Here is a 26,078-nt window from a genome sequence, read left to right as displayed (position 1 = left end):
CCCATGATGGGATGAGGGACCCTTTTCGCTGGCTTTTCAGGAGATAGATAGCATTGTTCAGGGGAGCACACACACGTGTTCCCCAGGCTCAGCAAGGGGAGGTTTCCTTTTGGCTCTGCCTGCTCTTTGAATTAGGAGGTGTTAGCAGAAAGAGCATGGATTGGTATAATTGTACAGGGGAAAAAAACCTTCACAACCACACCAGCCCAGCGGGGAAGAAACACAAGAGGCGCTGGATGCTAACCCCGGATAGGGATCTCCTCTCTTATACCCGCAGGACAAGATCCGCTCTAGCAAATGTCCCCATAAAACACAGGCAGGCAATCATGGCCAGGCAATATCACACACAGAAAATACAGCTCCTTGGCTGTGCATTGCCCCTCGCAGCAGCCAGAGCCCGGGCACAGCTGTTTGCAGCATGATAAGGTGGGTTATGAAACACGCTAAAGTTGTTGAACAAAAGAGGCTCTTTGGGTTGTTTCAGCTCTTTTCCAGAGCCTGGGCTGGTTTGACAAGGGGAAGATGGATGGGAACAGGCCGGTCCCTTTGCGCAGCAGGAGCCTTGCCTCAGAGCAGCACAAGGCAGCGGGAGGCTGGGACTGTCTGTACTGATAAAACCAGCTCCCCGCTCTGCGCTGGACATGGTTTATGAAGATGCAGAGCCCTGTAACTGCCCCAGTGTATGATAAACGCAGCCCTCCCCAGCTATGCTGCAGGAAGGAGATGGCAGCTTCCCTGAGGTGGTAGCCTTCTGAAAAGTGGATGCAGGACAGCGGTAAAGTGACCTGGACACCTGCAAATGCTTAATTTCCATAATTCATATACAAATTTCTGTAATTTCTTTTCCCTAAGACCAAACCCCCACTACCTTCCTCCACACCTTATTTCTACCCCCAAGTGTGTGGCAGTGGGCCTGGCCGCCCCAGCAGCTCAGCGCGGAGGGGAAGCTGCGTGGCTTTGGACCTCCCTCCGACCCCCCCACGTCCTGTGGGGACGTCGCTGACATTCAGGTCGGTGGGGTTCGGTTCGGCCGGGCCGCCCCGACAGAAAAAGGGGGACCCGCCACACCACCGCCAACATGGCGGCGCAGCCTTCCCGCCGCTCCCACACGGGGGGGAGGGGCCTCGCGCCTCTAACGCTGGGCAGTGCGCATGCGCTGGCTCGCCTCAGGGACCATAGCGCATGCGCACCGCGGCCGGAGCCCGCCCGCCCCCCGCTCTTAGCGAGAGGCCACTCTCTAGATGGCGGGCGGTGTTGCCGCGCATGCGCAGTGTGCGTCGCCGCTCCCAAGATGGCGCCGTGGCCGTGACGGGCCGCGGAAGAGGTTGTCCGCAGTGGGATTGAACGGCGGAGCGCGGCCCCGGTGCCCCGCGGCAGGATGATCCCCAGTGAGGAGGTGTCGGTCCGCAGGAGGGAGATCGAAGATAAGCTCAAGCAGGTGGGACTGGGCTAGGGACTTGCTGCGGGTCCTGCTGGGGCCTTGGCCCGCGCCCGCAGCCCCGGCGCGTTGCCTAGGAGACGGGGCTGGGAGCTGGCCTGCGGGTCCTCACCGGGCCCGGGAGCGTCCCGGGATCCCCTGAGGGCTTGCTCACCCCGCTCCGGGCCTGGCAGCATCCCCAGCTCCCCTTCAGAGCCTAGGGCCTTGCTTTTCAGGGTCAAGGGGTATCTCTGCCCTCCTCTTTGGGCCACGGGTCCCCCTCTTAGGGCCTGATACCTTCTGGGGACTCTCCCTTTAGGGCCTCAGGTCCAGCCTATGAGGCCAGCCCTTGTAGGCTGATGTTTCCCTCCCTATCTTTGGGCTTCGGTAACTTGAAAACAGCCCTTGGTGGTTGCTTTGCATTGGCCACTTGAGTTCACAGCCATGCGTGGGATTTGGATGGTGCCAGTGCAACACCTGTGTTGTGCTTGTGGCAGGGAAAGGTGGTGTCTGAGTCAGTGTGCCTCTCTGGTAAAAGTGTTAATTTTATATTGTGCTGTGACTTTAGTGTGCTAAGGCTTGTGGTATTGAAGGAAACAATCTGTAAAAACCTTGCTCATTACATTATGTGTTTCTCGCTTTGGATTAATTGCCCTGATTTCTGTTATGAAGTGGCATATTAAAATGAGGCCTCAGCATCAGACCAGACGTGGTTTGCTGCAGGGTTTACCAGGACGTGTAAAAACCTACATGTAACGTTTAGAGACTTAAACGCTTAGCATTCAGAACTGAAGACTATTTTTTTTTCATCCTATGGACAGGAAGAAGAAACTCTGTCCTTTATCAAAGAGAGCCTTGAGAAGAGTGACCAGCTTACAAAAAACATGGTAAGGAGGTCCCTGAAGTTCAACCCTAATGCTGGGACTGGGTTTATTTTTTCTTAGGAGAATCTGTTTTCAAGGCTGTCATTGTGCCCATCTGAGGAATGCAGAGTAATGAACCATTTGCTCTACGTCTGTGTTTTACACTTCAGTGGCTGGGCAGAAGGGAAAACTGATGAATGTTTCAATCTTAATCTTCTCTCCTGGGGTTGATGAGGGCTCAAATGAACTGTTGGCCTTATCTCTTTGCAGTCTGTCTTCTCTCTCGGGAATAGGTATTAATAGACTCCAGACTAGTTTGTGCAACAGCATCATGTTGTTGCTTCATAAAGCCAGGTCTCATTTGGAGTTTTATTTTGGGAGTGCTCTGTTTAAGAGGTGGAAAGTAATTATTGTGCTCTAATTGATTGTAACCCCTCAACTAGTATGTCCAGTTTTGGGCTCAGTGCTTTAAATAAGTCATAGAGGAACTGCCAGAGAATAGTGGAAAACATAACATAGGAGTGAATCTTGAAAGAATTATGTTTTGGCCTAGAAAAGATAACATTAAAGCACACTTTATGAGTTTACTAAGGTTTTCCACCTTTCAGAAACAATATCACAGTCCCTTATAAAAAACAAATTTCTATGATGAAAAAGAAGGTTCTCACTATACTGGTTCTGTGCCTTCATGTTGTGCATCTTGTGTTTGGGTTTCAGTGATATGAAGCAAAGTGGCTGCTGGTTTATCCCGAAAAGAGAAGCTGGGACCTGAAGGTCCCTGATTGCCCTGCTCTACTACACTACTGTATGGGTCCATGTGGAAGGATGTCCTCAGTTCTCTGTTTCTCTCTTGGCATGTAGGTTTCTATCCTCTCCTCCTTTGAAAGTCGTTTGATGAAACTGGAGAACTCGATCATCCCTGTCCATAAACAGACAGAGAACCTGCAGCGCTTGCAGGAGAACGTGGAGAAGACCCTGTCCTGCTTGGATCATGTCATCAGTTACTACCATGTGGCTAAGGACACAGAGAAGATCATAAAGGAAGGGTGAGTTGAGCAGCTAGATCTTGCTAGGGAGCTGCATCCTGTTGAACTTTTGGGATAGAGGTAGGGGAGCTGACTCCACAGATAAACCATAAAGTTTCTTGTACCTTTCTCACATTCTTTCCCACCATCAGTCCACAATAAAGCTGCCTGATCTGACCTTCAGCAATCCCCAGAGGTCAAAGTCTGCTCAGACTCTGCACCGGTGTCTCTTCCAGGTTTTGCAGACATGCTGCTATGTGAATCTTATGAGCGTTGATGGCTTCTCTTCTTTCCTCTGCCCTTTACCCAAAGGTTCTTCCTGCCCTGTTAATGTTGTTGCTGCATCCAGGATGAACCAACTGTTCTGGAGCCTGCTTTCAGTCTCTGGGAGGGTGTTGTGCTGGCCCTTCTCTGGAGTGGGATGTGCAGCTTCCTCTACCTTCCCATCAGGGCCTGACTGGGAGAGGAAGTCAAGGCTGAGATCTGTGTGCTGCTCAGTCATCAGTACTTCTGTATTTGCTGCATGGATTGGGTATTCTGCTGTGGCACTGAGTGGAGGCAAAAGGGAATCCTGTGATCTCCTCCTAGTTGAAGAAAAGAATTGAAATTTTCCTTGTTATTCTTATCCTGAGTTTGGTCTGGTGCTTTCTTGATATCTTCTTTCTCTGCTTCTTGGGGCACTGCTTTTTATTTTTGGTTTTATTTTCAGCCCTACTGGGAGGCTGGAGGAATACTTGAATTGCATGGACAAAATCCAGAAGGCAGTGGAATACTTCCAGGACAACAATCCGGACAGCCCAGAGCTGAATCGTGTGGTAAATCGTGGAATCTGGAACCTGGCATGGGTGAGGGAGGGATAGCCGTGGCCCTGCTGCTTGCCCTCTTGCTGTGAGAGGCTGATGGGCTTGCTGCCTGCTGAAGGAGGTGTTTGGGCACAGATGAAGAAACAATTGTTTTGGCTTCTGTTTAAGTCTGCACTCAGCAGTATTTCTGCTTGGGCCGTTTTGTTCTCTCTGCGTTGTGCCAGTAGTACTTCTGAAAGCGTATCTTACACATATGGTGGAGTTGATTGAACCTCCTCCTGAGTAGCTTTAGTCAGTCCTTCAACTGCTTGAGCAGAATGGTAGATCTGTTTAAATCCCACTCGAAGACCGAGCAACTCCCAAGCACTTTTTTCTATTTAATTTGCTTTAAAAGTCTCGTAGGTGTTACTGGAGTTTGAAGCATGTGTTACTTGACAGTGGTTAGAAACACTGCTGAAAGTACCTTGTGCAGAAATACTCGTGAGTGATGGATTACAGAAACATTGTGCTGCTTCTGTCCTTCTGTTTTGTGCCAGAAATCCCTCTTTGAGAGGGGCAAGGAGTCCCTGGAATCAGAGTTCCGAAGCTTGATGACACGACACACCAAGCCAGTCCCACCCATCCTCATTCTGGACCTGATCAGTGGGGACGATGAAATGGAGACTCAGGAAGAGATGTCTCTGGAGCACCTCCCAGAGAGCGTCCTGCATGATATCATCCGCATTTCTGGCTGGCTGGTGGAAAACGGCAGGAATCAAGGTTTGTAGTGCTGCATGCTGTTTCCTCATAGCTTTGTATCAGGTGAGTGCTCTCCAACTACTTAACCACATGTAGTTGTGACCAAAAGTAAGTAGAGTGTTGAGGGTTGTGTGTAGCACTGCACAGCTTGGCCTGTAGATCGCTCACCTTCAGCCATGAAGCCTCTGCTCAGGTGCTGCTGGCTAACAAACTATGAGTTGCACTGCTGTTGGTAGCCAGCAGCATGAGCAGAACTAGTGACTGCCTTAGTGGCATCTTTTAGGTGAGTACTTCAGTCTCCTTTCAATCACGTTCAGATCCTGCTTTTTTTACAGCATCTGTAGCGAGACTGAAGTGATGGTTTGTCAGTTGAACAGAATGATCTCCTGGTGGATATGATGAGAGAAATTGCTGTGTAAATAAAGCACAAATATCTTAATGCATAGTCTGTCCTATAGCAGAAATCCATTTGCCTTGCATCTGTAATGCCTTATGATGGAGCCATAACTATCCAGTGCTCCGATATTATAAATGTGAAAGACACTGGTCACTCACTCCCTTTAGGAACTATTTATGAACAGAACTTTTTGTATTAAATGTGACCAAGGGCAGGGGGAAAGCAGCACAGAAGACTTTTCTTCAGTCAATACATGTTTCTTCTTTCCTGTTCTGAAGCGTCAAAATATGCCTATAGCTCTATACTCCTTTATTAACTTTTTCTTTGGGAGTGAATGGCTTTGTGGACTTACTGCAGGAAACCTATACTTTCACATTTATATTGCTACTGGAATCACCCCCCACCTAAATGATTTACTTCTGAGTGGGGATTACTGTGCTTACTAAGTATGATGAACATCTTTAAAAGCTTCTTAAGGATTTTTCTGTGATCAAAGGCGACTCAAGCATATATAGCATATTTTGTCAGTCAGTTTATATTCTGCTTTCAAATGATGAACACCTCATTTAGTTCCTGAGTGCCCTGAATCCTGAGAAGTGTCAAGTCTCTCATGTTAGCAACTGAGCATTTGAATCCACATGTTTTGCACCAATGTCTCCCATCAGTTCCACAACTGCTGTGCTCTTGGTAGTGGTGCACAGACTTAATGTGTGTGGTAGGAGGGCTGGAATGAATACTGCAGGGGAAAGAAGTTTTTGAAGAAAATGGGAGAGGCTCTGGGAGGGAGAAACACTTACTTGAAGTCCCACATCAATGCTAGTAAGTCCCCTTAGGGGCACAGAGTGTTTCAAGAAAGATTTGTTTTGCCATACAGTGTTCCCTGTTTGCTTATAATCTTGTTTCTACCTTGACTCCTTAGATTTCATGACTGTTTACTTCCAAATCCGCTCTGTCCAACTCGACCGTTCCATCAAGGGCCTGAAAGATCATTTCCGTAAGAACAGCTCCTCCACAGGAGTGCCATATTCCCCTGCCATTCAGAACAAAAGGAAGGACACCCCCACCAAAAAGCCAATCAAGAGACCAGGTGAGTCCCCAGAGGGATCACTGTACTGTGTATCCTCTTGCCTGGGTATCGAACGCATATCTGCAGGCCTTCTCACTGCTGAGGAAGCCTCTGTGTCTAAAATATGCTTTTAGGACAGGAGCAGGGATGAGATTTTGGAGATAAGCGCCTCTTCTCTGCCCTGGATTCAGCACTGAGATTACAGACATTTCCAGTCATCAGGTCTGTTCTCTGGGCGATGTAAAGGGAGAAGAGGGGCCCTGTATACAGGGAAAGAAAAGGCCATAGCCTTAACAAAGGAGATAAATAAAAAGAGACCCGAGAGGGCTATAAAAGGATATAATCTGAGAACACCTGTCCTCAGCCTTGGAATATGGAATATAGACTGTGCCACAGCAAAATAGAAAACTCCAATCTGATAAAACGCATCACTTCAATGATTAGTATTGAATAAGTTATTATTGTGTAGGAAACTAAGAACTCATCAGGTGTTGAGATGGGGACTAGGTAGATGCCTACACAAATGAGATCCAAAGTTTTCTGAATTTTGGAAGGGCTGTTAAAGCTTTTGCCTCAGCCTGTCTTCAGAAGAGCTGTGAATGTGGCTGATGGGTTATTCCACCTCTCCTCATAGTGGAGTTTTGCTGCATTTTCTGCAGCTGGTGTGGCCAGTCACTCCGGTGTACGGGAGCACAGAGCTGGCGCACCCGTCTCTGAAATGTGCCATCTAGTGGGAGCAAAGCCAGGAGCGCCAGCAAAAGCTGGCACATATCTCCCCCCAGCAGCACAGTGATATTGTCCCTCTGTGTCACAGAACCCTGTTGTCTCCTTTGTAATAGTTCATATTTCTCTGGGTTTACCTGGCCAATACTCTCCCACCCTAATATTTTTTCCCTGTGTTGTCCAAGTACTCTTACTGGGTTCAGGAAAATAGTGAGAAATGTGGGTAGTAATTGGGAACAGATGGGATGGGGAAAGGGAAGAAAAGAAATATCCATTTTAATTTTGTTGTGTTTATTTTTATAATCCTGATGTGAATGCAGTCCTCATCCCAGGTAATGTGCGTCTATGTGTACATGTGCTGGCCCTGGTGCTCGCTCTCTTCACTTCTGTGCGTGGAGAGGCTTTGCTGGGCCTCTTCTTGCTAAAGCAGGGGGTGTGCCTGGGATATTTGGAGTGGGAGGTCTCTCTGGGGAAAGGTGTGACATCCAGAGATCACCTATCTGGTCTTTTAAAATCAATCTGTACCATTGCTGCTGTGCCCTGGAGCTGTTCCTGAAGGCTGATGTGGGAGTTGCAGTTGGTGAATGCAGTCAGTCTGCGAATTTCAGTGGATTTTTCCCTGTCAGCAGAGAACCACCCGACAAGCGGGTGTCTCACCCCACGCTTGGCTTTCCTCTGGAGTTTGGCAGGTAGTTATTTGCATAAGAATTTGCCCTCAGTGTTGGGAGACTTGTAGAGGACAATATCCTGCTAAGGAGAACTAGCTATTCTGCAGATGGAAGAAAAACAGTTTTTAAAATTGCTCCTAAGCATGATGTCAGTCATTTGTGTTCAGCTCCTGAACAGTGGTTCTTGCCCAGCAGCGTGATTACAATAGGTAGAAATTATTTTTGTGTGGTTCAGGAGCTGTCAACTGGAGAGATGCCAGGTGGGGGTCTGTAGTTGGGCCATGGGGAACTCAGGTTGTGGGTGCTTCAGATTTGGTCCACAGTTTTCAGTTATCACCTGATACTGTGAAAAGATTCCTGGGTTTTGATTGCTGTGAAGTCAGCATGGTCAGCACACGTTTGAGCAGCCTGCCAAATAACATCACCACTGTGCTCTAGGTAAATAGAAGGTTTGTTTTTTTTTTTTCTCATGGGCAGATTAAAAAGAAAAAAAAAATCACTAGAATTTTTAAAATGAGTCTCAGATCTTGCGTGCTCACATAGAGAGTACAGAAAGGAGCCACACGTTTGAGAGCACAAGCATTTGTTCACTACAAACAGGGCTCCTCCAAAATGGATGCATTTGGGCATCCAAAATTACTTGTCATGATGAGTGTCTCGGCTGTAGATTTTTTTCAAGGGATTTTCACATCTTTTTGCCCCATTTAATTGGAGTTTGTGAGATGGGCCAGGTAGAAGGCGTAGAACACAGTCTGAATGCACTTAGAGCTGACAGTGTGTGAAAGAGAGAGCATTTCAAATGATCTATTGAGGTATTGTCAATCTCAAGAAAAAATAGTGGCTAATTTGTCTCCAGTCTTCCATGAACAAGGACAGAGAACCAGACTGTAGCTCTTGAAGGACAGGGGTGGTTAAACCTCATACACCAGCCATCTCTTACGGCTACTAAATTGTACTAACATTAAATTAAAAATGGAGGAAAAAAAATACAGTCTTTGAGAAGATTCACCATTTTTTCTGTAGTTCATCAGCTTTCAAGGACAGCTCTTGAGGTGGAGGTCTTATACCCTCTTCGTACTGGCACAGTGGCCCTCTTCATAGCAATATTCATTTGGTGGTGTGTGATTCTCCTGGTTTTAGCCTTTGTTTGATAATGGACAAAGAAATTTTTTTTCTGTGCTATCACTTCAGTAAGTAAAGTTCTGCCAGTTTGGGTTTCAGACAAGGGGGTTTTCTCATGGTTTCAGCAAGTGAGTTGATTTCCTTAGTCCTTAAGGAAAAATATCCCAGTGCACACCCCAATGCACACTTTAACCTGTTGCAAGGGATAAATAACAAACTAAATCTGATGTGCTCTAACTTGTTTACCCACAAAGCAAAGTGCAAGAGAGGTTACAGCTAAAGGGAAGGCGAGGTATTAGGGACAGAGTAACAAGGCAGAGACCCTACCTCTCCCCCCGGGGTACTATGTTGGATTCTGGAGATCGTGCTCCATATCTATGTGTTGTTTGAGGGTCTTCATCTGTCTGTTACTGTTTCATTTGTTGGTGTACCCTGTAGGGTCTCCTGTTGTTACAGCATGCAGTTGAAAATCTGACTGCTGGAGTTGACTCTCAAGCAGAGTTGTCTCCTCTTAAATGAAGCTTGCCAAGTCAAGTTGAACTGATAAAACAATCTGTGGGCTGCTTTTTTTTTTTTTTTTCTTAGTAGTTTGCTGTTTGAAATGTCTGCAGACTGTCTCAGGGGCCAAGTGTATTCTGATTCACAAATTATCCTTCTGCAAACATATGCACATAGAATACCACTTCTTTGTGATGCCTGTAGACCCAGTGCTATTTTGTCGGTTTGAGAGCAGCAGAAGCTCAGAAGCTCTACATTGCCAGGAAAGGATAGGGCCAGAAGATGCTGGTAGGGGCCAGTTTTATACAGATTCTGCAGGTGGTGCTTAAGAAAAGATGATGCATTGCCTTTCTGCTTGGTTAGAAAACTGCTTAATGGAAGAGAGAAAGAGGAGAGCAACATGCAATTGGAAAACGCCCTAAAGCCACTTTATTTAACAACTGGGCCACAGGAGCGAAAGTTTCAGGTGTTTTTTGACTTTCGGGGGGTGTGGGGGCTCTTGTTAAGCCATAGGGGAGCCCTTTTCCAGTTTTCTTAATGTTCCAGTTTATGTAGCAGTGAGGTGCTACCTGAAGGCAGACTGTGGAGTCTTTGTGTGGCAGAATAAAGACCCTGTTCCTGCTTCCCATATTGATCACTGCCTAGCTTGAATGTGATGTTTTCATTAGTAACTGAAACAGTCCCATTTGGTTTTCAAGCTGCCTTATAGGGGAAAACAATCATGGAACAAAAGCATTTGGCTTCCACTAGAATCCATTAAAGCCTAATTACAATGCTAAGTAAGAGGGATACAGCAGCACTGAAGTGGTGCCCATGAACACTGAACACTCGTGTGTGTCAGCGTAAACACAGGTAATTGTGCTTATGCAAATAAAATGCAGCAAAGGCGTTTGCTTTTCAGATCTCATCTGAGAAGAAACTGTCAGGGGTGGGCTGTGGAGATGTGCACTGCATACCTGTGAAGTGAGATCCTTTTGACAGCAGCAGCAGTTGTACTGTCTGCTTGGTTTTCACACCAATTTACCCTCTTTTTTATTCTTCCTCGTCCCCCCGCCCCCCCCCCCCCAAGATTCTTGAAAGTGGGAAAGATGAAAGAACTGGTAGACCAGTACTTTGGTTGAGGCTGCTCTGCATCTGCTGGGCCATGGTAACAGCAGTAAGAAAGAGCTTAGTGCGTATCTCCGGAGCTTGCTACAGCCCTGCTTGCTGAGAGGAACTTGCTGTTGTGCCCAAGCTCTTAAGGTTTCTGAAAGTATCTAAGAATAAAGTGGAAGTGTTGGGTGTGAAGAGCATCAGGAAGCTTGGAAGAAGTGGCATAGCCCTCTCATTTGATCATATGGCAGAAACTAGGAGCAAATGCATCAGCACAGGAAGGGTGTAAGTCTCTCCCTCCCTGGTGCGGCTCTAGAGGGGAGAAGTCTCCTGCTAGAAGAATATGTTTTATGGATATATATATTTTTTTTTTCTTTAAGTGGTTGAGAAGACTCTGAACAGGTAGAAGAAAAATGTTGCAAGTGAAACATTATGCTTTAGGAGCCTTCCTCTGTTATTTAGTAAGTGTACTAGGTTACAGCAGCTTGGTGATTCAGTGGGAACTTCTCTCTCCTGTTCTCCTCCATTAGAGATGCATTGTCTGGGGGACTTGAAGCTTCCATCCTCTGCCGTATATTCCTTCATGGGATGAAGCTGCCCTGCAGCCCAGGATGCTGTTCTGCAGCAGTGTGTACCTGGGCTTCCCCTCAGGATAGCAGTCCTCAGCATTTGGGCAGCCAGTGCTCATTTCCAAGCTGTACTGTGGCTCTCAGTTACTGGTGGTAGTAGGGATTTTCTGCACGTTTTAAGTATTTATTACTTTAAAGCGGAAGAACAATTCTTAATTTTGGTAGCAGCATTTTTATTTCTTGGATCCTTCTTCATTTACTCAGCCCAGTTCTGTTTCATCTGGGTCTCCTATAGAAACTTCTTCTACCTTCCCAAAACTTTCTGTTCCCTGTTGTGCAGGCAACAGCAAAGCTCTGCTGTGAGAGGGTGTCCATGTGCTTGTGATAATTGTAGCTTGTTGCATGACAACTAACCTTTTAATTTGGAAACAGTGCTTAGTCTTCAGTTGTCACATTAATGCTTTGTTTTGTGCTTTCTAGCTGTATATCCAGCATTGGCTTTTGTTCAGTTCTGTCTGTTTTTTGTGTGTGTTAAGTATAAATCTTTTAACCCAGTGTTATTTTTTTTTTCCATGGTTTTAATTGATTTGCAGTTCCTTAGAAGAGAAGTGTCTTGGGGATTAGGGTGACTTAATGCGAGTTAGACATGGGTGGGCAGCATCCATTATTCTATGATTCCTGTGATGGGAATTGCTGCTGCAATTGCTCTCTCGAGCCCAGAGGTTGTCTCCCTTTTATCGCTTCCTGTAACGCCAGAGATCATTCCTTGTCTTGGCTGTGGGGCTCCTGATGGGTCTGTGTCGAGCATGCTCAGAAAATACCCCTCGGAAAGGCACCTCTTTCTGCAGCTCTAATCAAGCGGCTGCAATTGTGGCTCTGGGGAGCAAGGAACATGTTGCCAGACAGGAGTTGTCCTTACTGCAAAGTTGTCCTTACTGCTTCCACAGATGAGGAAAAACAATAAACCTTGTACACTTGGATGCATAGTATTGGCTTAAATAAACTCATTACAGCGAAGGGTGCTCCATTGCTTCCCTTCTCTGGTGTTTTGTCACCCAAGCATACCACCTCTCCAGACTGATCCAAGTGCTCCCTGACTCTGTATCCCTGGCTAGAATTTATGCCCCTACCCTCAAAGCAGGGAAACAGTGTGGAAGTCTGGAAATACCATTGTAGCTGCACACTTGGATATGAGTTTGGGGTTCACGTTCCTGTGCTGAGCATGCTCATTGGTGCCCAGCATCCTCTTGATGGGCCCAGGTGACTTGCTGGTGGAGGGCTGGTGTTCTGGGTTTGTTTTCTTTCACTCATTTTCTAGGTCTTCTTGTCTCTTCTCTCTGGCTCTGGTGACAGGCACGATCCGTAAGGCTCAGAATCTTCTGAAACAGTACTCTCAGCATGGTCTAGATGGGAAAAAGGGGGCCTCTAACCTCATTCCTATGGAAGGTAATCACAGCTCTAGCTACTTCACCCTTGACTTTCTCTGTGTATCAGCCTTGCTTTTCCAGGTGGGACTTCCATTAGCCTAGTGCTTGGTGGACAATGTTGATTAGGTATAGCTATCCTTGGGGAACCAAGGAGATGCTGAAGGGCCAAATTATTTTTCTGAATTTAGTGTCTGAATTTCAACATCTCTGTAAACATGAGTACAGGTGGAGAGGAATGTTACCTTAAAGCAGTTGACCCACCATAGCCACCTGGCTAATGGAAACTCTGCTCTGATGGCATCTGCTTGTGGTGTTTCTGTTCTCTTCTCTTTTTGCCTGGACTTTGAGACATTCAGTTTCCTAGTGACCTTTCCAAACCTGATGCTGAAGTGTCATACCACAGCTAGCTCAGCACGTCGTGCCTGTACATCACCTATGTGGAGACCTACCTAAATGGTTGTCTTCCATATTCTGAGCTCCTCTGCTTATGGAGGTTGTACCAGATAACAGAGAAGAGGTCACTTGCTTCAAAGCATCTGTAAGACCTTTCTGGCCCCTGCTATGTATGCATTCAAAGTGGATCTCTTCAGTGCCTGTGTTGTAGCCTACTAAATCCCAGATGGTGACTAACATCACTCATTTGGGGGAAAAAAAAATTCTTGTACTAAGCAGGGGATGGGCTTTGAATTCGGGTTTGTAATGGTTGTGGGTACAAATTGGACTTCTGGTGCCTGCTATCCCATTCAAAACTTATGGCAGGAGGTTCAAGCAACTCCTGTGGCCCAACAGAGGACTTACTCGCACTTCTCATCAGGTTTCAAAGGGTTGCTGCTGCTACATAGACCAACAAAGGGATTTGGTCAGGTAGCATTCCTGGGACTGTGTAGGGAAAAGTGTCCCACAGATCAAATAAGCCAAGCTTGAAGCAGCTTCCAGCCAGTGTGAGCATCCATGCTGTAACCACCCTGGATAAATTGCGCCTTCTGTTTGTGCCGGCTGACATCTCACTAGGTCATGAGCATGATTTACGAGTTAAACACCTTTCCGATACGCTGAGCGACAAGCATGGGCCGGCTGCTGGTAAGTACCATGTTGTCACTTCATAACAAGCTGGCTAACATCCCTTCTTTTCAGCATGTTTCACAGTAGTTTTGTAGCCAGTGGCTGTTCATCTACATGGGCAGTCCTGGAGCACGGGCCTTGTCTGGCTAAGAAGCTCTGGCTCTTCTCAGTAGAATTCATTCCTACTAATCACGCACACCCCAAGCCCTCAAACAGGGAACCCCAACTTTGTCCAACCAAAGACTGGTGGCCATCATGCTAAGGGCCACTTTCCTATAGGTAGCTACTGGCTTGTTCAGTGCTGAAGTGAAGCAAACAGGAAAGGGATCACATGTGGCGTGAAATACAGCGGGCCACTCTCCACTGTAGGCAGTCTGTAAAACCACATCACGTTTGTGTTCCCTGCTGACCATAACTTTTAAAACATCAACCAGAAGGACCTGTCAGTGTAGGGAAGAATTGGTTCTTTCTCCATCAAAAGTTGCTGATGTTGCTGGGAGGAGAGAAGCAGCAGCAGCAGCCCATAGCTTAGAGAAGGCCTCTCTGTGTAATCTCACTGTCTCGTAGTGGTTACTACAGGGGTCTGAGTAGTGCAGTATGGTGCGAGTCCTGCTGACACATCCAGGTAGTTGTTGGCATGAGTTGGTATGGGCCCTTGTATCATACCAGCACTTCTCATGCCTACCACATAGGTTCTTTGATATATCTTTGAAATGTTCTGTATGCTAAGACTTGAATATTCGCATTTGTATGCAGCGTTGTGTGGCAGATAGCTCACCTAGCTGTGCTGATATTCCTGCCTCATAGGATTTAAATGTTCATCTGCCTGTTTTTTTATCTTCTGTTTCTGCCTGTGGGAAGAGACTGCCTTCCAGGACAGCCTTGATTTCCCAGAAATGTTGATGCAAAATGGCAGTTCTTCATCTGCATGAGGGATGGAGATAAAGAATTCTAAAAATACGAGCAGAGATGTTGAATAATTCACCTCAGACCTTCTGGAGTTTAGTACTCTGTGTTCAAGCCTTTGATTAAATTTAGTCTGTATCCCAGAAGAGCTCCAAATGTGCCCTCTGTCATGAGGCCAGAAAGAGCTGGTGTCCTGATGTGCCTGTTTCCTGAACTGCGGGTGACTTTGCATGCCTGCTGCAGGGTATGCATAGCTTCCCATGCACAAACCCCGGGGGCAGGTTTGGTGAGAAGATGACTCTTGTTCTCACGAAAGGATGGGTGCAAAGCCAGAACCACCTTTTCCAGAAGAACCTTGTGCTCCTTGTTTAAACCAAGGCCTTGGAGTGAGCAGAGTTGCTGGAAGTTTAGTTCAAATTTTGTTCTTTCTTAAAGCCATCTTGCCCTTACAGGGAGGGATGACGTCTTCGACATCGAGATTGATGCCTATATTCACTGCGTTAGTGCCTTTGTCAAACTGGCCCAGAGTGAATACCAGCTCCTGACAGAAATCGTCCCAGAGCACCACCAGAAGAAGACCTTTGATTCCCTTATCCAGGTCAGTTGAGCCTGCTTCGCTTCTCTTGTAAAGGATACATGCTAAGTCTTTTTCCCTTCCTCTTCACTGTGAGGTTGTGGATTCCACCACTGCTGGTGGTGCCCAAGAGCACCACCGCTACTAGGGTTGTCCTGCAGGACCTGTTTTGGGAACCAGGGCCTGTACAGACCCTGGAGAACATGTGCTCAGAGTCACTTGCTGGTTATCGCAAATGACCTCTCAGCTAAATTGACATCCTTAACAGGTATCCTGCACTGACCCCCTTGTGCTGCCTGGGCAAAAGTCATGCAACTTCCTTCTGACTCTCTGGCTCCTGTTTGTTGCAGGAGTCATTAGATAATTTGATCATGGAGGGGGATAACATTGTCTCAGCTGCCCGGAAAGCCATCATCCGACACGACTATTCAGCTGTGCTCACAATATTCCCCATCCTTAAGCATCTTAAGCAGATGAAGCCAGAATTTGACCAGGTCTTGCAGGTAAGCGTGATGTGATTGGAGAGAGTCCTATGGCGTGGGTTATCTGGAGAACTTTTTGAAAGGGATTATCACAGTGGCTTTGAACAAAGCAACACTGCTTCTGTCCTCCAGCATGGACTGGAATTGGCACCAAATGCAGCTTGCTCCTTTCTGGGATGGTGAACCAGCAACTTGGCATCTCTCTCTCAGCAGCAGTTCTTTCCAGTTCAAGTCATGACCCAGTGATGGATCATCTACATTATTCTGCTGTATACATGGCCTCTGAGGTGTTTCTTCTCTGATATTGTTTAGCTTAGTTTAGACTATGCTCACTGACATCTGGAAGATGGACTGCTCTGAGGAGGGCCTGCTTGGACCATGCCACAAGGGTCTCCAGATATCAAATGTGGCATTCAGGTTTAGCAAGGCTCCTTTCCATCTGCTTCCAGCTGGTGACTGTGATGTACCAACCTCCTGTATCAGGTTGCATAAGAGGAAACATGAGAGGTAGCAAGTCCTGGTCACTGTCAGGGTCACAACATCTTCCCTTTCTGACTGGCAGTAGAATGCAGAATTTCAGATGTTGTTGATGGTTCTGTAAATATTCTCCTGGCACATGGGAATTGAGAATGAGATGCTGAGGTGAGGATCAGGAAGGGTAGGTGCTGAATAAAAGTTCAGATACTGTTTGTTTTCCTTCTCTGATCTGTTATGGAACTATTCCAGGGAACTGCAGCAGGCACTAAGAACAAGCTGCCAGGACTGATCACTTCCATGGAGACCACTGGTGCGAGGGCACTGGAAGAATTTGCAGACAACATTAAGGTAGGACTCTCCTCAGTGTTCTCTCTGGCAAGACCAGCAGGCTTGGAAGAGGGGTTTTCTGAGCAGAACCCCTAGTTTAGCTTTCAGTTTTCCATGAGACCATATTGTTAATGACTCTAAGGCAGGATCTTGCTGGATTGCTTTGGACAGTCAGCTGGAAATACCAAACAAATGCCTGGTGCTGATTTCAAATACAGGAGGCCTCTGCCTAAGACCCTTAACAGGCATACCACAAGCAATTTGAAATTAACTAAGGAAAATTGCTGACTTGAAAAGTTGGAGAACTCATGTTAAACTGTCCCTGTGTGAGGTGAGCTTGGTGAACGCACTGCCCAGTAGGTGAGCTGAGCATTTGATGGTCACATGCTGAACAAACCCCTGTGGTTCTGAGCTGCTGGTGCATAGGAGCTGTGGTTTCTGAGCACCAGGAGATGGCACTGCAAGAGCCGGGTCTGAGAATGTTTAGGGAGGTTGGATAAACAAGCCTGCAGCTCACTTGCAGCAGCAGTTGCGTTGTAGGTGCCTTCAATTTCCTTGCATGCTTACCTTACGTCTCTCTTTTCCCTTTTTAGAATGACCCAGACAAGGAATATAACATGCCAAAAGATGGGACAGTTCACGAACTCACCAGCAACGTAAGTGATGGTAATTTGAACCATCCTTTGTGGAAAAACAACTTCTGAAGAGGTTTTAAAAAGAGCAGTGGGGAAATTTCTTAAGTTAAGCTGTGTTGGTACTGGAAGGGCAATTAACTGGCTTCCATGGAGAGATTAGCTAGTTACCCTTGCTAAGCCGTGATGTGACTATGGGGGTAAAACACAGCAAGTCAGAGGAGCGTGGTGATTTTTGTTTCTTGCAGAGCATAGGAGACACAATGTCAGTTGCTTTTAATTTCCCTTCCTTGCTTCCAGGCCATCCTTTTCCTACAGCAATTGTTGGATTTCCAGGAGACGGCAGGTGCCATGCTGGCATCACAAGGTACATACATGCATGAGGCTTGTTTCGGCATGCAGCTCCTTCCCCATATTGTCTGGATATCTTCCCTAAAAACATCAAACCTCAACATGCACTGTGAGCTTGTTCTCCTCCTGTCCTTCACCCTGTGGTTTGTCTTATCCTCTGATCTGACATGACCAAGTTGTTGGTTATCTGGAGAACTCCCAAGGGATGCAGAGAGTTTCCCTGCTGGCCTTCCACACTTGCTCTAATCAGATGCTCCTGGGATGGTGTTTATTTCCTGTGTGCTCTGTGGTATCAGGAGAGGATGCCTTAGTCATTTAGCTTCAAATCTGACACTGGGCTGATCCTCTGTGACTGTACTGGAGTGAGGGTGCTCGATCCAGCTGCGTTAGCTTTAGTTAGGCTGGGTGTTGATGAATTGCCACCTTTCTCTGCCACATCCTCTGGTCAGAGTGTAACAGAAGCTGCAAGAATATTCTCCTCAGCATCTGAACATGGTCAAGCTGGGACTCCTGAGCCCACGTGCCATAACATTGACAAGTTTTAACTCTGGTCTCCAGGATGCTGGGGAGTGATTCCAGAAAGAAATATATAGATCAGAATCCGAGAGCTGCTGCTGCCTCATGTAACAGGATGCTGCTGTGTATCAACTAGAGCATGATTCTTGGTTCTGTGTAGAGCAGCAGCCCCCATCACGCTAGTTAGCCCTCAGCCTTGGCAGAGCTCATGCTTTTAAGTAGGTTGGAATAGAGCAGGCTGAAGAGGTGGAGAACTGGAGATTCAGGGGGTGCAGGGACCTGAAGAGGCACAGGCCACTAGCTGGTGTTTGGAGAGGGTTAGGGAGCCCATTAGGAGCAGGGGAAGGGGGCAGCTTACAGCTGCCTCCAGACTTTTGTCTGCAATTCCTGCTTGGAAAATTCTGCCAGTTCTAAATTAACTCAAGCTGGGATGTCTCTGCTTCTTGCCACATCTCCTCTAACCACTGACTTGTGCCCTTGCCACTTGCAAGCTCAGTGTGTTCAGAGCCTCCCAGGCCTTGACTCCTTTTCCTCAGCCAGAGAGGTTGTCTGAGTTCTTTCTTATAGAAACCAACTGTTTCCCATGTCCTTCCCTGAATGGTGATGTCAGCACTGTTGTTTCAAAGTCTTGATGTTGTCATGCAATAGAGATCTGTTGCAGGAGCTGATTCAAAAGGTAGAACAGGCTTTTTTATTTTTTGTATTGGTCATATAAAAAAATGTGGCTATATCTATGACACACAAGCCATTTCCTTTTTAATTGTGGCTAGTTGTCCCATTGAGGGTATGGAGGGCTCCTGCTGTGTAAAGACAGCTCGAAAAAAATGCTTCTTTGCAGTCTGTTCAATTGTTAAAGCTTGAAGTCAGTGTGATTGCAACAGATCTGGTAACTTGGGCTGACATGTAGTACCTCAGAGCCATGCATGACGTGACCCACAATCCAAGTATTGTAAATCATCTTCTTTCTGTCTGCAGTCAGGCCTCGGGGACCATCTGCTACCAGATGCTCCCTGCTTTCTGCCAGCGTTGTTCTCGTGCAGAAACAGCTCTGTTACTTGCTCCAAAAGCTAGGTCTGGCCTGATACAGGGCGCCCATGCAGGTCACAGCTGTTCTTATTCTGGGTGATGCTGGTTACTGAATGTTGGTGAAGTTGTGGTCCCTGTCTGGCTGTGTACCTGACATCACCCTAGACAAAGTATCGTTATATCAGAGGTGATTATGTCAGTGGAGTTTAGGGGGGAGTTGATTCAGTGACCAGAGGCATCTGCTTTGGGATGGTGACTTGCCCCCGAGGGTGCCTCTCTAACAACAGCTCCCAGTTGCTAGCTCAGGTGTGGGTGTCTGGAGTTGGGTTAGATAATTCCCCCCGGTGATCCCAAGGGGTGGGAAATACATGCATTTTTTTTTCTGTGATGTTTGCCTCAAGTGGTAGCAAAAGCAAAGTTGATCAGTTCAATGCAGTGGCGCCAATCCCTTGCTCTTGCCCACTGAGCAGCTCTGTGGGGCCCTGTGTAGCCAGGGATGCTGAAGTGCACAGTGAGGGTGGAATGGCTTTGCTCGGGGTCCTGGGAAGGTTATATGGGCTGTGCAAGGACCAGTAAACTGCTGTTGACATGAGGGGAAGCTTTCCTTTGCCTTGAAAAGTGTGTTTGAACTGATTTGGAATGAGGTGTCTTGCTAAATACAATGACAAGACAATGTCTCTAGCAGGCAAAGGAAGTTAAACTCTGACTTTCCTCTGTGATCTCCACTCTGTGGCCTTGGAGGGGCTCCTGCCTGCTCTCCTGTGTAGCTGTCTGTGGCTGCTCTGTGTTAATATCTGCTTTGTTCTCAAAGGAATGGTGGTCTCTAACCTGTCTTTTTGTACTTTGCGTTTCTTTTTCTCTCTCTTCCCTCCCCTTTTCTCTCTGCTCTGCCTAATCTTTGTAGTTCTTGGGGACACATACAATATTCCTTTAGATCCCAGAGGTAAGCAGACATACCCACATGTACCTGTTCATATTGCCTTGGACTCTGATGTATGTTAATTCTTTATCCTCCAGGAGTGGTAAATAAATTAACACGTAATTGAAAAGGGAAAAAGGGGAGGGTAAGTAACTCTTGCCAGTGGGTGGGAGAGAATAGGGAGGGCTTGGCACCATCAGACAGTGAGGGATGCCACATGAGCATTTCTTTTTTTCTCTCCTCCCTCCCTCCCCTTTTCTCTCTGCCTAATCTTTGTAGTTCTTGGGGATACATACAATATTCCTTTAGATCCCAGAGATAAACAGACTTACCCATACGTACCTGTTCACATTGCCTCGGACTCTGGTGATGTATGTCAATTTTTTATCCTCCAGGAGTGGTAAATAAATTAGCATGTAATTGAAAAGGGAAAAAGGGGAGAGTAAGTAACTCTTGCCAGTGGGCTGGAGAGAATAGGGAGGGCTTGTCACCAGCAGACAATGAGGGATGCCACATGAGCTGAAGCAGGCTAAAGGCACTCTCATGGCACTGAATCTCTTTGGCACAGGTAGCAAATTGGCCCAGCTGGTATCATGCTTTATCCCATGTGTGCTCAGCTCCTTATTGTCCAACTCCCAGCAACAGGAGCCTCGAGGCCTTTCCCATGGGGTGCCTATGAACTCAGACCACCCGAGCTAGACCTGGCTGCCAAACTCTCTGGTGGGGGGAGGAGGAGTTAGCTACCCCACGTGTCGTGTGGGACCCCTGCCCACAAGCCCTTGAGGGCAGAAAGCCATCTCTTGTGCATAGACAGAGGAACATGTGCCAGCCTGCAGTCATTGCTTGTAAGGGCAGGCTCCCATGCTGGCACAGTCCCTCGTACAGAGCCACGCAGGCTCTATCAGCAACCATGGGGATGGCTGAAACTTTCCAGAGCCTTTCTGCTTGTTTCAATTCCTGTTGTGTGCCTGCTGTTAACTGCTCCAGCTCATTTGTTCTCTGATTGCCAATTTCTAGTTGCTTCCAAACACTTTTCAGGTGGTGGGGGAAGGATGGGGAGGATGTGTTTAATGACTCTATTTCTGATCAAGAGGGTGTCCTCTGAGCATGAGGAAGGAAAGGGCAGGTTTCTGCTGGGGTGCTCAGCACTTGATGCAGATAGAAGGATTGAGGGGTGCATAGCTCTTCCACCCTCACCCTGGCGAAGCCGCTGATAGCCAGCACTTTAGCTGGGAGCTAATTCCACTGTCGATGGGAGCTCTGTGCTAATTCCATAGCAACAGGGACGAGGCTTGTTTGAGTAGAGGCAGGCTGACCACACATACCCCCCTTCCCAATGGCATGTTGACTGGCCTAAGACTTTTTTTTTCTTTTCAGAGACCAGCTCTTCAGCTAGTAGTTACAGTTCAGAGTTCAGCAGGCGGCTGCTGAGCACCTACATCTGTGAGTACTCAGCCTCATTGGCTGTCCTCCACTTAGCTCATTCTTGGGTGAAGAGCACAGGCTGTGTCCCTTACTCCATGTGATCTTTCCCTATTTGAACAAGATTCTGATGGGAGGAATGGGAAAAAGTGTCAAACTGGGAGTTTCAGACTGTTGCAGTTAGACAGGACAAAGCACAGTGCAGCAGCTTGCAGCGCTGCAGAGCTTTTGTGATCAGTTGCCTCGAACTGTTCTCACCCAGTGCTTTGCACCTTCAACCCCAGAGGCTCCCAGCTGCCAAAGGGACTCTGTAAAAATATCAGTGCTGTGATTAAGATGTTGAGATGAGTTCATGGTATGACCTCGTGATGATCTGTTACAGTGGGGATCAGGTCCTTTGGTGGCTTTGAGATCTGAGCCTGTGTCTGATTCCCCATGCTGGTCCTGGGACTTATTCTGAACACAGAATGCGACTGTATTGCCAGTTGCAACAAAGGCACTAGTTTGCAGAGAGGTTTTGGTGTCTCGCTGAGGAAAGATCTGTGCAAGGCTTGTAGGATGAAGTACACAGGATTGTACCCTTGTCTGCACACGCAGTTGCGGCTGTGCTGTTCACTTCACTGTGGGCCCACAGCGACAGTACAGAGTGCTTGGTTTGGATTGTCAGTAATGAGGAGTTTCAATGCAAAACTTTTTGTTCTCTGTTTTTCCCCCTTTAAGGCAAAGTGCTGGGCAACTTGCAGCTTAACCTTCTTAGTAAATCCAAGGTTTATGAAGACCCAGCTTTGAGTGCCATTTTTTTGCACAACAACTACAACTACATTCTGAAATCTCTGGAAAAGTAAGTGCATATCTGGGTAAATCTCTGTGAAGTCCAGGCTGATTCTAAGCATGGTTTTGGAGCAGAGCTCAGCATTTAGTGCACTTACTTGCTGGCCTCTCTCATCTCTGCTCTTCCTTCCATTCTTGAAACTGCCCTTTTGAAAGTTTTGCAATATTATCACATTACATAAGAGTGGAAGATAAAAGCATCAGAGATGCTTTAAGTTGTAGAGAATCCTTTGATCTTGGGAGGACTAAAGACATGGTGTCGGAAAGTAACTTGGAGTAGCTTCTGTCTCCCAGGTTGTGTATTTCAAGGTCCCTTTTATCGTAAAGGGCAGAAAAGAACTTGTTGACAGGGACTTGAAATGTTGCCATCCAGCTCACAGCCCTGAGAGCAGCTGGCTCCCGTGCTTCCTCAAGTTCTCTGTTCTTTCAGGTCTGAGCTGATCCAGTTGGTAGCTGTGACACAGAAGACAGCCGAGAGGTCTTACCGGGAGCTCATTGAACAGCAGATCCAGACCTACCAGCGCAGGTCAGGTGACACCCTCTGCTCTTCTCTTAGTTTTGTCAGTTCGAGAGCTCCTTGGGAGCCAGTGCTGCTGGAGCAGTGGGAGAGATTAGCCAAAACCAGAAACTTGTCTAAACCAAACCCAAGTATTTTAGTTTCCAAGTGATTAATCTAACTTGGGGAAGGGGTCGCTGTGGAAAGTTTTGGGGTGTGTATTGTCTGGGTTGACCCTTGGGTCATGGGTGAAGACACAGATATTCTGGTGAGGCATGAGTAACTCCTCTTTACCTCTTTCCTATCTCATTTCACATGCAGCTGGTTGAAGGTGACAGATTACATCTTGGAGAGAAACTTGCCAGTCTTTCAACCAGGAATGAAGGTGAGAGGATGGGCAAGGATGGTTTTGAGATGACAGAAATGACCAGAAACATATTCTCCTTTTTTCATACTAAAAAATTCCCAGAAACCTTCTTTATGTTTCATGTGGACTGAATACTGTGGCTGGGACAAGATGGAAGGCAGCGCTGCCTTCTAATCAGCCCTGCCCCAGATTCCTACAAGTCTTTTAATCTCTGCCTCCATTCTTATATTTTCACCTGAGCAGATGCTTCTATTTTGGATTTTCAAAACCCTGAGATCTTCCCTTAGAACAGGCTAGAAGCATAAAGAAGTCTATTTTTATGTCTGTTCTGTCTGAAAATTACCCCCGTTAAACTGACTTCAGATGAAAGCCAGTTGCTGAATGTAGGGTGTGCTGCTCACTGCAGCTTTCTCCTCCCTGCTTTAGGAGAGGGAATTCAAGACAAGTAGGTAGGATATTACTTAGGTTGGATAGAGAGTTGTGGGCAAACACTGATGCTGGAAATTTATTTCTGGAGATGAAATAAAATCCTTTCCCTCCTTGTTACAGCTCAAGGATAAGGAGCGGCAGATGATAAAGGAACGCTTTAAGGTAAGGAGGTGTTAGGTGGCAAAAGAATATCCCCTAGTTTATTGGTACAGACAGTCAGACCAAAGATCTGACTAAGGAGGAGATCTCTCTGTTGGTAATCACCAGTGGAGGGGAAGAACATCAGACTCAGTGTAGAGAAGTGATTGCAAACAGGACACTCACGGAGTTTCACTTTGGACAGGGTTTTAATGACGGGCTGGAGGAGCTATGTAAGATCCAGAAAGCCTGGGCAATCCCGGACATGGAGCAGCGGGACAAAATCCGCTGGGCACAGAAAACCATTGTGAAAGAGACCTATGGTGCCTTCTTGAACAGGTGATGACCTATTGCAACGTTGTCCTCTCTTCTTTGGATTTACTGAGGTCTTTGGGGCCTAGAGTAGCGTGAGCTGAGGTACTTTTTCTACTGTCCTGTCTTAGCTTCTCTACCTCGCACACTAAAACGTCCCCAAGCTGAACTCTGCTAGTTGTGACCATCTGCTGTCACCCTCATTCCTTGGTCGGGATGAGTGCAGATGTTCTAGCTAGCACAAAGCTCTGAACTACGCTGGGCTATTCATGTAAAACTCAGGAGACCAGTTGTAAGCGGGTCACTTGCTCCCTACAAGATTCTCTGTCACATTCAAGTGGGGTGTGCTGGAGTGGAGGAGGGGTCTCTGCTGTGTTCCAGTTGTTTGCCACCTGGGGGTTGTCTTCCTTTGCAGATATGGCAACGTGCCCTTCACCAAGAACCCTGAGAAGTACATCAAATACCAGGTTGACCAGGTGGGGGAGATGATCGAGAAGCTGTTTGACACATCGGCATAAATCTCCAGCTGTTGTGTACTCTCCAGCTGCCAAGTACAAGTCAGAACTATCTCAGCAACCTTTGGGACTCCCTTCCCTTCTCCCCTGCCCCATTGTGGTGGGCAGGGTGTTATACTTGTATTTATCAGATTTATAAACCTGTGGAAACACTACCTCCTGGCTGTCTTTGCCTTCTTCGTGGAGCCGGAGAAGAGGCTGCACTGTGGACTCTTATGTTAGTGCATCTTCAGGCCTGGGTACAAATGTTAATGCTTTGATGTGCAGCAGACATGGTGTGTAAAAAAAGAAAAACAAACAAACAAAAACAACAACCCCAATCAACAAACACACACACACAGCCCCCACCCCCTCAACCTTATGGGTACAGCCCGTTTCTTAAGGGCAGGAGGCTGTGAGCTTCAAGTGGTGCTGCCTGCTTCCCTCATGGGATTTGGGAATCTGAATTCTGTAGGATCCCAAAGGATTTTCACTTCATTACTCTTAACTGTTACTCAGTTCAGTGATGGGGCAAGATGCTGATTCTGGGGTATGGTGGTGTCTGGCTGTGTGGTGGTGCCTGGCCGGCCAACAGCCTAGTTACATCCAGGGGCTGGTTTCCCCCAAAGTTTCACGAGCTGTCCCAGCAGTGGTTCTCTGTCCTGCATCTGGCAGCGGCAGGGTGACGACAGGCTGCAGTCATGACAGAGCAGTGGGAACCTGAGGGAACTCTGTGGCGTCCTGGCTGGTTGCTGCTCCTCATTGACCTGAGGGAGAGCATGTGTAGAAGTGTTCCCATACTGATTTTTGCAGAGCACCTCCTTCCCATCCCTGTTTTTCTTTGTCTCCTGTCTTGTTAAATCTAATGAACCTCTTTCCTGCAAGCAGCTAAGTCCATTCCCTTCATTTAACCTGTGGGCATCATGTTAGAAACCAGTGCTATTCTCCCATGTGCATTGGAGTGATACTGGCAGGCTTTGATACAGGAGCTGGGCTCTGGCATCTTCGCACCGAGGCTTTTCAGCGTTTTGGGGCACATATGTTGTTTCTGGTCTGGCCAGGCACCTCCAGCTCCCATCTCACTCCTGCTGTTTGCTCTATTATGGGATCTTCTCCGTTATTTGCCTGTGGTAACACTTGAAATACAGGGTTTCCATAGAGCTGGGAGTGCTCACAATAGCTGCTACTTTGCAATTTGGAGCAAATCCATTATTCACCTGAGCCCGTGTTTACAGGAGTGAATGTTTGCTGGTGTCTAATTAGCCCAGCAGTGGAAGAGCTGCTGTGTCACTGGCCAGGGCACTGCAAACAGCATGGGGAGCTGGAGAGAGCAAGGCAGACCTCAGCATGAAACAGGGAGTGAGAACAGATGGCAGAAAAGTGGAGTGCTGCGTTTTAACCCTTGTGCTGTTGCGCATCCCCCAACCCTGCCTTTTCCCAGCAGGGGAGGCTGCTCTGCGGGGTCAGTGTCACAGCCATGAGGCGGGCTGTGTCCCTGGGGAAGTCAGGGTTCCATGTCCTGGGAAGGGTCTGCCCCGGGCAGTTGTGGTGCCAGTGGATAAGAGTAGGGGCCAAGTGACAAAGGGCAGAGAGGTGATGGCCCATCTCCCCCCACGTCACACAGGGTTGGATGTTAGAGCCTGCATGAGAAGATGGGTCCTGCTGTGGCAGACCCAGCTGCTTGCCCGGGCTGCTGCCTCCAGAGACAGCTCTGTTTTGGGTAGCTCCTGGCCATTTTGAACCCCTGACCTCTTCTTCCTCCTCAGCCTGTGACCTGAGCATGGCCTGAAGCGCTACCTGCTCTCAGGTGTGTCCAGCCCAGAGCCTGACCACTGTGTGGGTTCAAATTGTGGTCACACTTGCCTGGCCGTGCAGGCTCACAGTACCCACCCCAGAGGGGTCCCCGGCA

The 26,078-nt window shown here is 47.4% G+C and overlaps 1 protein-coding gene across 12 annotated transcripts; it reads left to right on the top strand.

The window, feature by feature from the left end:
• Positions 1 to 1,252: 1,252 nt before the first annotated feature.
• On the top strand, positions 1,253 to 24,345 carry EXOC7 (exocyst complex component 7). Of its 12 annotated transcripts, none has more exons than XM_042802484.1 (22): positions 1,253 to 1,438; positions 2,239 to 2,304; positions 3,142 to 3,326; positions 4,015 to 4,120; positions 4,645 to 4,867; positions 6,163 to 6,330; positions 7,353 to 7,364; positions 12,335 to 12,427; positions 13,420 to 13,488; positions 14,829 to 14,974; positions 15,301 to 15,453; positions 16,159 to 16,257; positions 16,830 to 16,892; positions 17,169 to 17,235; positions 19,960 to 19,998; positions 21,058 to 21,123; positions 21,823 to 21,943; positions 22,364 to 22,459; positions 22,751 to 22,814; positions 23,346 to 23,387; positions 23,569 to 23,702; positions 24,091 to 24,345. In XM_042802484.1, the coding sequence occupies exons 1-22, from the start codon at positions 1,379 to 1,381 to the stop codon at positions 24,191 to 24,193; spliced, it is 2,175 nt and encodes a 724-aa protein (XP_042658418.1). In that variant the 5' UTR covers positions 1,253 to 1,378; the 3' UTR covers positions 24,194 to 24,345. The 12 variants fall into 12 exon arrangements, with proteins under 12 accessions (XP_042658418.1, XP_032858271.1, XP_032858272.1 ...); XM_033002380.2 differs by lacking the exon at positions 19,960 to 19,998 and adding an exon at positions 19,666 to 19,704; XM_033002381.2 differs by lacking the exons at positions 7,353 to 7,364; positions 19,960 to 19,998 and adding an exon at positions 19,666 to 19,704.
• The last annotated feature ends 1,733 nt before the right edge of the window (positions 24,346 to 26,078 follow it).

This window comes from Tyto alba, unplaced genomic scaffold (genome assembly GCF_018691265.1).
Source record: "Tyto alba isolate M040663 unplaced genomic scaffold, T.alba_DEE_v4.0 Super-Scaffold_39, whole genome shotgun sequence".
Taxonomy (NCBI): domain Eukaryota; kingdom Metazoa; phylum Chordata; class Aves; order Strigiformes; family Tytonidae; genus Tyto; species Tyto alba.
This window is presented reverse-complemented; position numbering and strand designations above follow the sequence as displayed.